Source organism: Clinocottus analis, unplaced genomic scaffold (genome assembly GCF_023055335.1).
Source record: "Clinocottus analis isolate CAN_PGR_092001 unplaced genomic scaffold, fCliAna1.0.p SCAF_34, whole genome shotgun sequence".
In the NCBI taxonomy this organism is placed as follows: domain Eukaryota; kingdom Metazoa; phylum Chordata; class Actinopteri; order Perciformes; family Cottidae; genus Clinocottus; species Clinocottus analis.
In genome coordinates, this window is record NW_027176087.1 from 154,394 (window position 1) to 169,025 (window position 14,632).

Sequence of the window (14,632 nt, forward strand, 5' to 3'; positions counted from 1 at the left end):
ACGAGAGATTGGAGAGGAAAATACCACTACTGAATCTACTCCACAACCATTCTGGTATCAAGTGTTGGGCTATTTAGGATCAACAAGACTAATGAATAGAATTATAGAAATGTTCATTTCTATTATTCCGTTTGTTTGTTAAAATATTTTTGTACAGATTAGGAGGTGGATCCTTACTCCGCTCTCCAGATTACTGGGTGGCGGTACTGCACCCGAAAGCTGTTTGCCAACCATTAAAAGTTAAGGAGAAGAAGACGACGCGCGAGAAGAAGAAGAAATTCACTCCAGTTACCAGTGAGGTTAACGCCACAAGATGGCAGTAATGCAACGCCAGGGATGCCAACCGCCGTGAAACTTCGGAGAAGAAGAAGAAACTCTACCACAAGCTAGCCATAACGACAAGTTGCTAACCGATTTGTGACACTTGACAAACATTAGAGAAAAGTAAGCCCGAGCAGCGACCCGGTTACCGCGGCCAGCGTGTCATGCAGCTCTCTGAAAGGTAATGAGCCGTAAAGCCTCGGGGTCTCGGCTCAGCGGCGCCCACAAACTGCAGCCACACTGGAACGACTGGCAGCCCAGGTTGGTGCTCTCCTCGGGAGGAAGCTGGTTATGATAAATCGGTGACTCTTTGGGCCTATGCTGTATTGCCCTCCTAAGTTGTGGCCATGTAGGAGTGGGGGACATATTTGTCTCTTGACTACATCATAGTATTCTCACAATTGCTACAATGTCTTGTAAATCGTACATTTTGCCCCCTCCTGTCTCGCGCCATGCCCTCGCATGGAGCTAGCCCGCTGCTGCCTGCTGAGCCCGGCAGCGCGAGCTCGCTGTGTCTCACGAGCGCTGGTTAGCTCGCGCTGGCAGCTGCTGCTAACGCGCCAACGCGCTCTGACAGCAGCGACGCCGCGCGCGCTCGCTGAATGAGTCGGACGTCCCGCGAGCCACAGGAAGGTTCACGTGCGGGGTCTGTGGGGGGACCCCAAGGTGATGCAGCGCTTAACGAGCTGTATCACTGTAGCTAGCTAGCTAACCATGATACTGTTGGCGCTGGCTAACTGTAGCCAGTTAGCCGGGAGAGTTGAACGCTACCGACTTCCGGATGTATGTAGAACCGTTTACACACTGAAGAGAAATGCAGGACGCAGTCTTGCAAGTTATTGAGTTGATAGCAAACGACTGCTAAAGTCCACCCAGCAATTATCGAGACATTAGACACCCGAGTTAGCATCACATGTGTTCACGTGCGTGGACTGTCCCTCGCGATGTGTGTAACGTCAGATTAAACTATGACGTCAGTCCCTGTCTTTATGACGTCTGTCTCTATGAGCCCAGTCTCTGTCTCTATGAGCCCAGTCTCTGTCTCTATAGCCCAGTCTCTGTCTCTATAGCCCAGTCTCTGTCTCTATGAGCCCAGTCTCTGTCTCTATGAGCCCAGTCTGTCTCTATAGCCCAGTCTCGGTCTCTATGAGCCCAGTCTCTATGGCCAAGTCTCTGTCTCTATGAGCCCAGTCTCTGTCTCTATGAGCCCAGTCTCTGTCTCTATAGCCCAGTCTCTGTCTCTATAGCCCAGTCTCTGTCTCTATAGCCCAGTCTCTGTCTCTATGGCCAAGTCTCTGTCTCTATAGCCCAGTCTCTGTCTCTATAGCCCAGTCTCTGTCTCTATGAGCCCAGTCTCTGTCTCTATGAGCCCAGTCTCTGTCTCTATGAGCCCAGTCTCTGTCTCTATAGCCCAGTCTCTGTCTCTATGGCCAAGTCTCTGTCTCTATGAGCCCAGTCTCTGTCTCTATAGCCCAGTCTCTGTCTCTATGAGCCCAGTCTCTGTCTCTATGAGCCCAGTCTCTGTCTCTATGAGCCCAGTCTCTGTCTCTATAGCCCAGTCTCTGTCTCTATGGCCAAGTCTCTGTCTCTATGAGCCCAGTCTCTGTCTCTATAGCCCAGTCTCTGTCTCTATGAGCCCAGTCTCTGTCTCTATGAGCCCAGTCTCTGTCTCTATGAGCCCAGTCTCTGTCTCTATAGCCCAGTCTCTGTCTCTATGAGCCCAGTCTCTGTCTCTATGAGCCAAGTCTCTGTCTCTATGAGCCCAGTCTCTGTCTCTATGAGCCCAGTCTCTGTCTCTATGGCCAAGTCTCTGTCTCTATGAGCCCAGTCTCTGTCTCTATGAGCCCAGTCTCTGTCTCTATAGCCCAGTCTCTGTCTCTATGAGCCCAGTCTCTGTCTCTATACCCCAGTCTCTGTCTCTATGAGCACAGTCTCTGTCTCTATGAGCCCAGTCTCTGTCTCTATGGCCAAGTCTCTGTCTCTATGAGCCCAGTCTCTGTCTCTATAGCCCAGTCTCTGTCTCTATAGCCCAGTCTCTGTCTCTATGAGCCCAGTCTCTGTCTCTATAGCCCAGTCTCTGTCTCTATGAGCCCAGTCTCTGTCTCTATGAGCCAAGTCTCTGTCTCTATGAGCCCAGTCTCTGTCTCTATGAGCCCAGTCTCTGTCTCTATAGCCAAGTCTCTGTCTCTATGAGCCCAGTCTCTGTCTCTATGAGCCCAGTCTCTGTCTCTATGAGCCCAGTCTCTGTCTCTATGAGCCCAGTCTCTGTCTCTATGAGCCCAGTCTCTGTCTCTATGAGCCCAGTCTCTGTCTCTATGAGCCCAGTCTCTGTCTCTATAGCCCAGTCTCTGTAGCCCAGTCTCTGTCTCTGTCTCTATGAGCCCAGTCTCTGTCTCTATGAGCCCAGTCTCTGTCTCTATGAGCCCAGTCTCTGTCTCTATAGCCCAGTCTCTGTCTCTATAGCCCAGTCTCTGTCTCTGTCTCTATGAGCCCAGTCTCTGTCTCTATGAGCCCAGTCTCTGTCTCTATAGCCCTGTCTCTGTCTCTATAGCCCAGTCTCTGTCTCTATAGCCCAGTCTCTGTCTCTATGAGCCCAGTCTCTATGAGCCCAGTCTCTGTTTCTATGAGCCCAGTCTCTATGAGCCCAGTCTCTGTTTCTATGAGCCCAGTCTCTATGAGCCCAGTCTCTGTTTCTATGAGCCCAGTCTCTGTTTCTATGAGCCCAGTCTCTGTTTCTATGAGCCCAGTCTCTGTTTCTATGAGCCCAGTCTCTATGAGCCCAGTCTCGGTCTCTATGAGCCCAGTCTCTGTTTCTATGAGCCCAGTCTCTGTTTCTATGAGCCCAGTCTCGGTCTCTATGAGCCCAGTCTCGGTCTCTATGAGCCCAGTCTCTGTCTCTATGAGCCCAGTCTCTATGAGCCCTGTCTCTATGAGCCCAGTCTCGGTCTCTATGAGCCCAGTCTCTGTCTCTATGAGCCCAGTCTCTATGAGCCCAGTCTCGGTCTCTATGATGATTATGAATACATGTTTCTAAGTGAGCAGGATTGTGTAACGGTCTTTCAGTGACAGTGTTGAACTTCATTGCCGTTGATCCAAATGTATATCTAACAATTCAAATCCACTGCATTTTAACCTTGAAGCCTTTTTAAGTGCAACTCGGTAAACCCAGTGTTACTGAATCACAATGAGACGTTCATGTCTCCGATGTCCTTGCTTTCATCATGTATAAGTCAATGGCAGTGTACATGAGGAATACAAGGTGTGAGTCAATGCAGCCACAAGAGCTCCTTGACTGGAGGAACTGGACCAGATGTCTATCCACTTCCATAAGTCAATAATAAACATGATTTATATGGCTAAGTCCCAGTGAAGCCTCAATGGATGGATAGACAGATAATTACTTTATTGATCCCCAAAAGGAAATTCAGGGTCCAAGTAGCTTGAGACATCACACAACATAATATATACATACACACTATTAAAAAGGTTGGGTGAGAAGAAGTCCAGGATGGGGTGGAGGGAGGCCTCTGGCCCTCCGTGGTGGGCAGTGGAGTGCCCTCTCAGATGATTATTTTCATCCAGGCAGAAGGCGGCCATGTTCTTGCATATTATTGGGGACATTTCTCACATTAAACAGCTGCGTACTGCACCACACGTTTCTTAGCTTCAGTTGCGTTACTTTGTCGGACATCAAGTTGAATTGATGTTGACTCAAATTGGTTCTGAATGAAATCATGAAGAATCCAAAATGGATGTGAAGTCGTGCTTCTCAAAGTCACCCACCCTTCTGCCGTGCAGTAAGATGTGATGTGAAAGCATGCAGTCCTAAGATGTGTCTCCTTGTGTCAGAGTCGACAGCGTGTCATCCAGCCAGGACGGAGTGAAGTCTAGAGAGCTTGGTTCAGCGGCGTTGTATGAAGCGTTGCCCTCCAGCTACCCCGACCGGCCAGCGGCGCCCAGCGATGCCTACGCTCCTGCAGATCCACTCCAGGAAGAAGGTGAGTCTGCAGCTCTTACTAAACACATCCCACGTATCCTCACAACGCATGTGCAGCAGTTCAAAAGTCATCAGGAGCAGCGGTCCCCGACCTCTGACTGGCTTTAAGACCATTAGATGCAACTCACCATTAGGCTGAGTTAGTGGGAGCAGTGAGCTTGTTTCTCTGCTATGAACCGGTCCCATCTGAGGGTGATGGGAGACAGCCATGATTTTAGTCCAGAACACAGAGTTGAAAAAGACTTTTAAGTTTAATTTTCGGGGGAACTATCATGTACCCTTCATGTGTCAAGAGGTTATGTCTGCGGTTACACACAGGATGTGTCCAGTCAGCTTTCAAAATAAAACATTTTTCTGGCATTAATTATCTTTTCTTATTCATTCATTCTTTCTGTGCGGCCCAGTACCAAGCAGGCCACGGACCGGTACCGGGCTGCGACCCAGTGGTTGGGGCTCGCTGATCAAGAGGAACTACACGCTCAAATGTTTTTGCACTGCACACAAAACAAATTATTTGTTGGTATTTTGTTCAGAAGGGAGTTATTTTTTTATTTCCAAAAACCCCTTTCTGTTGAAAAGCAGCTTGATTGTCTCCGCGTGGATTGAAGCGTGTGCTTCAGCTGAATTCTCTTGCTGCTTTATTTACACCACATAGTGACAAACTCACTGCTGTACCGGTCAAGTAGTTCCCGTCCGATACAGAAGGGCGCCTCCTGTAAAGGGTGTACAATTAAACGAGGACGGCGGACGTTAATGCATCACTGTAAGTGTTTTCTGGTGTGCACGGAATTGTGGGACAGCATCATTTCCTTTCCTTTGTATGAAGCAAGCTCTATCGTTCCCTCCACTGAAGGAGATGTGAAAGGACCAGCTCTTATCATGGCGGCCACTTGGATGCTTCCGGATCACTTCACCCCGTTTGTAACCTTCCTGACCGAAAACCCTGTTGGGCTGCGGCTCAGGTCCACGGGCAGCTGCTGCTGAGCTGTGGATAGATGGATGGATAGATAGATAATTTCTTTTTTGATCCCTGAATATTTACCACATATTTAGGCTGACAAAGAAAGGAGCTGGACTCCCAGCTTTCTTCAGGAGTGTGCTCTCTCAATTCAATGGGACGACTCATTCCACGTTTTGTATTGGTTTCCCTCAAAGCCCGGTTCTCTCACACCAACATCCTCCTCTGGTTCCAGCGCGCCGTACGCTTGCTCTCAGCTTTGTTGTTGCTCGGCCTGACTTCCTGTGCTCCAGCCCTTCTGCTCCCACTCGGCAGCGTCTGTGAGCTCGAGGAACTCTGCTTTCAGGTTGCTCCTCTGCTCTGTTTTGTACAACATCCCTGTCAAAAGTCCCCAACCAATACAATCCCGAGTTTGGTGGTGACTAATGACCACTAAAATGATTCTGCCTCGGTGCTGGTGCGCTTTCAAAATATCAATGTTATAACCATGTAGTGGATTACTCCATGGGCTAACAGCGGGGCTAACAGCGGGGCTAACAGCGGGGCTAACAGCGGGGCTAACAGCGGGGCTAACAGCGGGGCTAACAGCGGGGCTAACAGCGGGGCTAACAGCGGGGCTAACTCTGTGTCCATGCTGTCCACATGTCGTCGGGTCTCTTGACGCTCAGCAGGCGGACTCTAGACCACGCTTTCTACAGGCGTTTCTTGTCCATGTATTGAAAATCCTGCTGGGAGTGGTCGGGTTATCATTAAAAATATTACAAAATTAGCTTCCCCAACAGTTTGGGGTGTTTGATTTCACGTTTTTGTGTCTGTGGTCTTGAGTTGAACTGCAACATAGAAGTCCTGCTCCTCTATGGAAACAGCACGACCATGGAGAGACCTCAAATGTATTTGGAGCAGTATAACAGTTATTCCATCAATTATAAAAAGAAAAAAAAGTTTAATTTCTTTTACAAAAATTGATAAACGACGGAATTCATTTGTACAACTTGTTTCCACGTGTTGGCAATAGTGGGGGAAATGGAGGCTCCATGTGCTTTAATTTCTAAATGATGCGTTTGTCGCACGTTTCAGTGTTCACGTTTCAGCAGTGGTGGGCTGTAGGTTTCAGTACTAGGCCTTCAGTGAATGCCGTATACAGGGCCGGCTCCATCCCTTTGGTTAACCGAGGCGAGATCCCACCCCTTCCACCACAGACACACACAATACTTTACATCACTGAAGAGACATATCATAACTTAACTGCTTTACTTTGCAAATCAGTTTTTCACCCACTTATAATTATACTATTCTATATTGCAGTTCAACAATAAATGGTGCATGGACAACAAACACCACAATAGTTTCAGAAAATTTTCTTTTTTATTATTTCAAAATGCTTTATTACGCACTTAAAGTTGGATTAAATTAACTCCAAAAACTGTGCAAAACACTCTTTTTTTCAAATATGTTTATTGAACAAACTTCAAAACATGATACAAGCTGTATAGGGAATGACTATGGTTGACAAAGAGGATTGGCAGTTTTTATTCCCTTACATACAATCCTCCCTCCCGCTTGTTCAACCCCCCCCCCACCTCCACACAGGCAGTGAACAAGCATCTCCCACCCAGCCACGTAGTTGCATTGTACAAATACATTTTATCTGAGCATGTAACTTGTAGTACAATTACTGCCACTACTGCTACAAGGCTAAATAATGCTACTGATTACAATTAGTAGTATTAGTGTGATGTGATTATGAAAGTAATAATTGATAATAACAATAACAAACCGCAACAATAGCACTAGTTGTGTCGGCTACTTACAAAGTTCAAAGGGAGGAGAATCAGGCGTCCTTTCTCCAGCAGGGGCCGGCCTCTGTACCTGAGTGCATCTGGTCAATTTAAAACAAAAATAAAAACAAAACAAACACATGTACATTTTAGCATATTCCTGGGGAGGAACTGTACAGGAGGGTGAACACCACCACTATCCCCAAAATGATTACTGTGTGTGTATTCACCTGCTTGTTATGGATTCACTAAACAGAACTTATGCCATTTATAATGAATGTAGACAGAAACTTCTTTTCATAACTACCATGCGCTATCCAGATAGTGGTCTTTTGACAAGCACATCCATGTAGGTTATCAGTGTAGTTACGTTTGCTAGTAATAGCCTACGTAGCAAATTAGCAAAGTAACAGTTGCTAGCTCGCTATAGCTAGCGCGGGTCTCCAGAAGGCTCTTCATGTCTTCTAAACAGGCTGCTCTTCCACTGAGGAAGGCAGGTGACATGTGATTGGACAAAAAGAGAAGGCCCTGACGGCCCGCCACTGCATTTCAGTGTTCATGTTTCAGCGTTCACGTTTCAGCGTTCACGTTTCAGCGTTCATGTTCACGTGTTCATGTTTCAGTGTCCATGTTTCAGTGTTCACGTGTTCATGTTTCAGCGTTCATGTTTCAGCGTTCATGTGTTCACGTGTTCATGTTTCAGTGTTCACGTTTCAGTGTTCATCGATAGCCAGAAAGATAAACAGAACAGAAGTTTGTTCGAAAACTCCGGCTGTGACAAACAGGGTAGTTTTGTCCATTTGTTTCAAGAAAACATGCTTTTCCATTCAGAGGGTTCATTTGATATCTATGACTTTAATGTCTTTTTCTAAACATTTCTCTTGTTTATTTGTAATATGTAGGACAGAGCAATGTGTAACCAGAGGCCATGTATGTGTGCACACACATGGCCAATAGAGCTGATTCTAAGCACAACATACTGTTATTGCACTTCAATATAAAGAGTAGTGCTGCATTCCTACTAATACATTAAGGCTAGTCTTTATTCACATACCTGTTTGTTTTGTGTGCCTGCAAACATTTGTTCTGTCTGTTAGTCCAGGATTAACACTTGGATAAGCAGTGGCGCTTCCTCAGAGGACCGGGCATCTAAACTGCAGTGGCATGGGGGTCGTGTTTATTTAATTGTTGGAAACTGACATTGAGATTCGCTTCTCAATATTTCTGTGCAACTTGGTGACCTGGACACAAACCCTCTCTCCCGTTGTGCTGTGGTGTTAACGCATCACGTTCAGCGTGCAGTGATCCCACTGAGGGGTTCTCTTCTTTACTATTGATTTGATTTGCTCTGTGGTATTTTATTGTGCGGTTTAGACCTTATTTAATAATATATTACAATCCAAAATGTATTAATGTGATCAGAATATTTTATTTTAGGTTTTATTTCCCCGTTTTCAATTAGCCTCAGAGAGGTTTGTGAGGTCTCCCTGTGTCTTTTCTGCTGATCTGTCTCTCAAAACAGAAACGGGTCTAATCTCGATCTCAGCTCAACATTAAGCATGAATTGAGTCTACAACCCCGTTTAAAAAAACATTTGTAGAGGAAAGCAGCTCAAAACTTGATGGCTCACATATCTGCACTAATTCTGTTGTTTTGCAAAAATAATGATCTTATTGTTTTCCACAATGAGCTATTTAATATAATATGAGTTATTGTTTGCACACATAACTTTATTTTCATTGTTCTAAGTGATTGCAATTTAAAATGTTTTGGTCCGATGGAGCAACCTGGTATACTTCAAAGGGATCGTAATGTTCTTTCCTCTGTTGTTCATAAAAGCACAGACTGCTTTAGGTGTGTGTCTCCATCCCGCAGCTGTAAAGCCAGAGGAACACAGGACTGCTCTACCAGGAGGTCTGAGGGCGTCTTCTGGGATCATTCTTCATGTTGTTACCTTTATGGTCATCAGTTCAGACATGTAGCAGAAATGTATCCATCAAAACAGTGTTTTTTGTTTTTTTTGCCAAACATGCTTGAAGTAGCAGTTGCTCCTGTCTGCTTTGTGGCGTCTCCACACGCTCCTGTCTTTCATGTCACACGCTGCTTTAATGTGTCATGGTTTGTGTCCCTCAGATGGATATGAAGCTGGTCAAGGTGTCAGTGATACTACATTTGGTTGGAAGTCGGTGGGGCAAGAGTTGAGGCCCAATGATGTGACATCGGATTTGACTCCTTTTCAGCATGGGAACCGTGCTTTAGCTTCAAAGGATATGAGGAAATTGCAGGGTAAGCTCTCTGACACACGTCCAGTATCCTACGATGTAGACTGCTGTCTTTTAACTGCACTGTAAAGAACTGTGTAAGAGGCAGCTCTTGCTTCATCCTGTTCATGGAGCTTTTACCACAACGCTTTTCCTCACTACAAGCTTGGAAGCACTACCACTTCCCTCCACAGGGGGCGCCACACTCAACAATAAATCACAGTTCCTCGTAGCAGCTTCAAGTACAACTTTGAGGTTATTGTACTTTAATTGAGTATTTCCATTTTCTTCTTTATTCTTCTGCTCAACTACATGAATGCCGTGCGTTTTACTCCACAACATTTATTTGACAGCTTGAGTTACTTTCCAGATGCGAATAGTAAAGAAAATATAATCAACTAATACATCAGAATATAAAGTAATTAATGAGCATTAACACAATGAATCACTCATTATAACTCAGTGATAAAATATACTCTTCTGCATAATGAGTACTTTTACTTTTGCTACTTTCATTACGTTTTTAATGCTTTAGTATTGTTACACTGCACTGTGGGGAACTTTTAACTGGTCCTGAACCAGTCCCAGTGTAGTCCTGGTCCTCTAGAGACCTCCATCAGTAACCAGACCACCACAGATAAGATGGTCTGGTTCTAGAGAGTTCTTCTTAAAGATCCTCATCGGAGCCACCGGGTCAGATTCTGGTGAAACCAGAAGCTCCTTCAGCTCAGAGTCCAGCAGGGGAGTCCACTGTGGCCAGACCAGATCCAGTAGAGACCAGTCCACCGTGGCCAGACCAGATCCAGTAGAGACCAGTCCACTGTGGACGGACCAGATCCAGTAGAGACCAGTCCACTGTGGACGGACCAGATCCAGTAGAGAGACCAGTCCACCGTGGACGGACCAGATCTAGTAGAGACCAGTCCACTGTGGACGGACCAGATCCAGTAGAGACCAGTCCACCATGGCCAGACCAGATCCAGTAGAGATCAGTCCACTGTGGCCGGACCAAATCCAGTAGAGACCAGTCCACCGTGGACGGACCAAATCCAGTAGAGACCAGTCCACCGTGGACGGACCAAATCCAGTAGAGACCAGTCCACCGTGGACGGTCCAGATCCAGTAGAGACCAGTCCACCGTGGACGGTCCAGATCCAGTAGAGACCAGTCCACCGTGGACGGTCCAGATCCAGTAGAGACCAGTCCACCGTGGACGGTCCAGATCCAGTAGAGACCAGTCCACCGTGGACAGACCAGATCCAGTAGAGACCAGTCCACCGTGGACAGACCAGATCCAGCAGAGACCAGTCCATCGTGGACAGACCAGATCCAGCTTCACCGCAGACCTGCAGTCTGCTCCTGGAGGAGGAACAGACTGCTCTTCTCTCTGCTGGTCCCTGCTGGTCCCGTTTACATTTAGTTTTTTGAATTAGAAGCCGTAGTCTGCGTACCCTCAACAGTGTCATTTCCTGTAATCGTCACATGAACCAGACACGGTGCATTGATCCACAGACACGGCTCGGAGAGGATGGAGGTCCATGACCTCTGATGCACTCTGTCATGGACAACTCATCGTGGACTGATGCAGCCTTCAACACGTCCATGATGTGGAGCGTTTTCACGCTGGGCTGCTCCACACGGCAGCAACTGGTTCACATGTGGTTGTCTTTAGTTCATATCTTGGTGTGTGAGGCTAAACCCTGATGATGATGATGATGATGATGATGATGATGAGCATTTGGACGCAGCGTGCTCGGTACAGCTACTGAGCGCAGTGAGTGTGTTGTGTGTTGCAGACAGAGGGATGGCTCACTCTGAGGAGTCTCGGCTGGCCAACCTCCTGCGCCGGGTCTCCAGGGAGGACGACCGCGACCGCAGGCTGGCCTCCCTCAAGCAGCTGAAGGACTTCATCAGCCACGGAGACAGCAAAGTGGTCAGGCCTTTTTCCCTTCTGTACTTCAAATAATTCAATTACTTGTATTTTCCATAGCCCAAAATCACAAATGATCCTCCACGTACGGCATCCCATCACACGGTTCAGGGTCACGTTGAAGGGGAAGAAAGCTTCTGCAGAGCAACAGAGCAGGATCCTCATTCAGGACAGAGAGAAGTACACAATACAACGACCACAAGGCCCCAGAAGCGTTTATTAATAATAATAATAATAATGATAATAATAATAATAGTCATCCATTCAGCTCTGGTAGCTGAACTTGTACTTGAGAGGAAAGCCTTGTCCTGTGCATTCACCAGTGTATGTTCCTGGTGCAGTGCAGGTGTTGCAATGGAAAGCTGCCTTTAACAGACCTACAATAGGCTCAAGCACTTTGTAACACAATCATAAAGCCGTCAGGATGTGTTGAACAGAAATCTTGTAAAATGTAGTCGTCTTCCTGGCAGATATTAGAGACTAATTCTGGCCTGATTAAGTTCCTGATACTACTCATTACAACTATTTCAATGAGGTCAAACACAAAGTAAATGGATGATACTCAAGCATTGACTTGAGGATGATTTAAAGTATGCCATGCGCTTCCCTTTCAGAGGCGTTTATATCCATGCTCTCAGAAACAAATCTGTTTTCCACCAAAGATCTGTTTGAACGAAACAGTTTTTACAAAGATCCACTAATGTTGAGTATTTTTTGATTTGTTGTTGGTGAGTCCACACTCTCAGGAGCCCTGCTACAAACATGTCTGTGCAACATGGATATCTTTCTGAGGATTGACTGTTGTTGCTCCCTCACAGACGCTGGTCAAACAGCTGGACACCGTCCTCAGCACCTTGAACGACATTTTGAACGAGAGGTAAGCTGCTCCTCTGCAGGTCTTTACTGTTCACACTGTGGACACGATCCTGCTGTTGGTTTAGCCTGAAGCCACAAAAAGACTACTTTCTAGTTTTTATCCTTTCTACTTTATTTTTTGTCTGTGAGCTGCTACTCCGTCAACAAATTTCCCCTTGGGGATGAATAAAGTATTCATTCATTCATTCATGAAGCGTGAGTAGGGTTGCAAAAATCCGGGAATATTCAAAGTTGGAAACTTTCCACGGGAATTAACGGGAATAAATGAGAGATGTTGAGGTAATTTAACTGTATTTACCTTGTCATAAGCAGACATGTATGCAAACATTTATAATACAACTTTTAAAAATGACTTTATTGACATTTTGTGAGTAGAACTTTGTTTAAATACATACGTCCTACTCTCACTGCTGTCGAAAGTTAGTCTACAGTATTGGGGAAGCACGCAAGACCCCCATGGGCCCCTAGCGTAGTCCCATCAGCCACCTCGCCTGCGTCACCCACAATGTCCGACTATCCGTCAAAGCTACACGAGCCGTTCTCAGCAGCAAGGCTGTGATTGGTCCGCTAACCACGTCCTTTCTGAGTCTCTCATGTCCGGTTTCACAGCATCATACCTCTGTTTTTAAAAGCCACAGCAGAAACAGGAACAATGGATCCTGTTGAAGAACGTTTGGCTGAAGAGGTCCACAAATATGAGCATTTATAAAACCCGTCTGACGGAGTATCAGGACACGCAGATGGAGGTGAACTCCTGGAGGGAGATATCGTGAACGTCGGTGTGCAGGTCCACTCTAAACGCTCGTTGCTCCACCTGCTGGTCTGGAGTATGAAAAACACACAGGAACTATAAACCAACACGAGTCCGTCAATGCAACTGCGTGGCCAGACACAGTTGCAGTTGCATGAGTGTATATCACCCTTCAGTCTGTCAGGCAGAGGGCTGAAACGTTCAGACGCAACACTGATGTGTCCAAGACGTTCAAAAACAACAGAATGTTTATGTTTCTGGCAGACGATGTTCCCAACCAGCTGCATTCAGGGTCCAGCTGAGCTCGGCCTGCATAGTCTTGTTCTCAACTACCTTTAAGTTCCCTGTTAAATGCTTTTGCAAAAAAAAAATGTTACCACATTTTTTATTTTTTATTTCCCAATTTCCCTCCCTTTGCAACCTTAAGCGCGAGTGCCATCGGCAGAAGTAGAAAGCCTATGTTAGACCAGTCAGGGTCACATGACCTCATGACGGGCCAAGCTTCTCAACGGTGATTGGCTGACGCGCCAAATTCCTGCCGCCCAGCTGTAAATTCGCTTTTTCACAACCATCGGCGTCTGTGCATTGACTTTGCATGTAACCTAAGCGTCAAATTCTCAACGCTTTTGTAGTGAACGCAGCACTAGCATGCTTGATGGAAAACTGCTGGCTGATATTGTATTCTTTGAACCGCAATTGTTTCTTGGCAAATAAACACTGCTGCAGGAGAGCAGTTCACAAACAGCCTGAGCAGTAAATGAGCATTGCCAGCCTCTGATCAGCGGGAGGACACATTAACTTTACTTTGAACAGCCGCCTCATTAACGTGATCCATGGTCCAGACTAAAGGCTCTCTCATCGTTAGCACCATGTCGTTTCATGCTGTTCAGCTGAGGGCAGCGGGCGCTACTTACGTGACACGGTAACAACTTCAGTCATGGTTGCACATTTATGAAATTACACCACCAAAGTGCATGCTGGGTAAAGATTGCCCGCTTGTCATAATCCTCCGTTGCACAGGAGACTCTCTGTGACAGTTTGACAGGACGACCCAGCATGCAGTTCAGTGGCGTCATGTTCTGAATGTGAAACCTTGACTAAAGTTTCTCTCCCTGACATACGCAGCTCTGCTCGCTGCGTCGTGAGCTAATGTTGTGCTGCTGACAGTTACTGCAATGTGCCACTGGTTTGCCAGGCCTTTCGGTCTGACTCTTAAGTACTGTTAATCCAGAAAAATAAAATAATATATGTATATTTTTCTTATTAGAATAATTTGCCGTAGTTTGCCCTCCCTGCTCTAACACGCATTTTCCTTCCCGCCGCCGTGCGCAGCAGCAAGCTGCTGTGGGAGCTGCGTCAGGACGCCGCCGCCTGTCTGGGGCTGCTGTGCACCGGGCTGGGCTACGAGGCCGAGCGCATCTTCAAGTGGCTCTTCCTTAAGCTCACCTCCAGCGGCCGCGACGAGGTCAAGCTGCTGTACCTGGTGGCAGCGCAGTGCGCCCTGGAGGCTGCCGGGGAGAGGAAGGCCTTCTCTCACGTCATGCAGGTACACACCACATGCACACACGCACATACACACCGTATACACAAAGCGGGTCTGGAGCGCTCCGACTCCTGCGTACCAACATCCTGGAGCTGCAGAGCATCACTCGTTGGTTCCAGAGCTGCAGCCTGCTGCACACAGACACTCTGACACAGCTGTCTGATGCGCTGCCATGGTGACTGTAAGCTCACGCTGCACGTCTTCAGCAGCCGCACGT

General features: G+C 46.8%; 1 protein-coding gene across 1 annotated transcript in view; it reads left to right on the forward strand.

The window, feature by feature from the left end:
* The first annotated feature begins 363 nt into the window (after positions 1 to 363).
* The window catches only part of smg1 (SMG1 nonsense mediated mRNA decay associated PI3K related kinase), a 48,319-nt gene continuing 34,050 nt past the window's right edge, over positions 364 to 14,632 (forward strand). The window contains exons 1-6 of the mRNA XM_068596116.1: positions 364 to 582; positions 4,171 to 4,319; positions 9,188 to 9,340; positions 11,112 to 11,248; positions 12,064 to 12,122; positions 14,205 to 14,418. Coding sequence (XP_068452217.1) covers positions 506 to 582; positions 4,171 to 4,319; positions 9,188 to 9,340; positions 11,112 to 11,248; positions 12,064 to 12,122; positions 14,205 to 14,418 — 789 coding nt within the window. The 5' untranslated portion in view covers positions 364 to 505. The remainder of the gene's footprint in view (positions 583 to 4,170; positions 4,320 to 9,187; positions 9,341 to 11,111; positions 11,249 to 12,063; positions 12,123 to 14,204; positions 14,419 to 14,632) is intronic.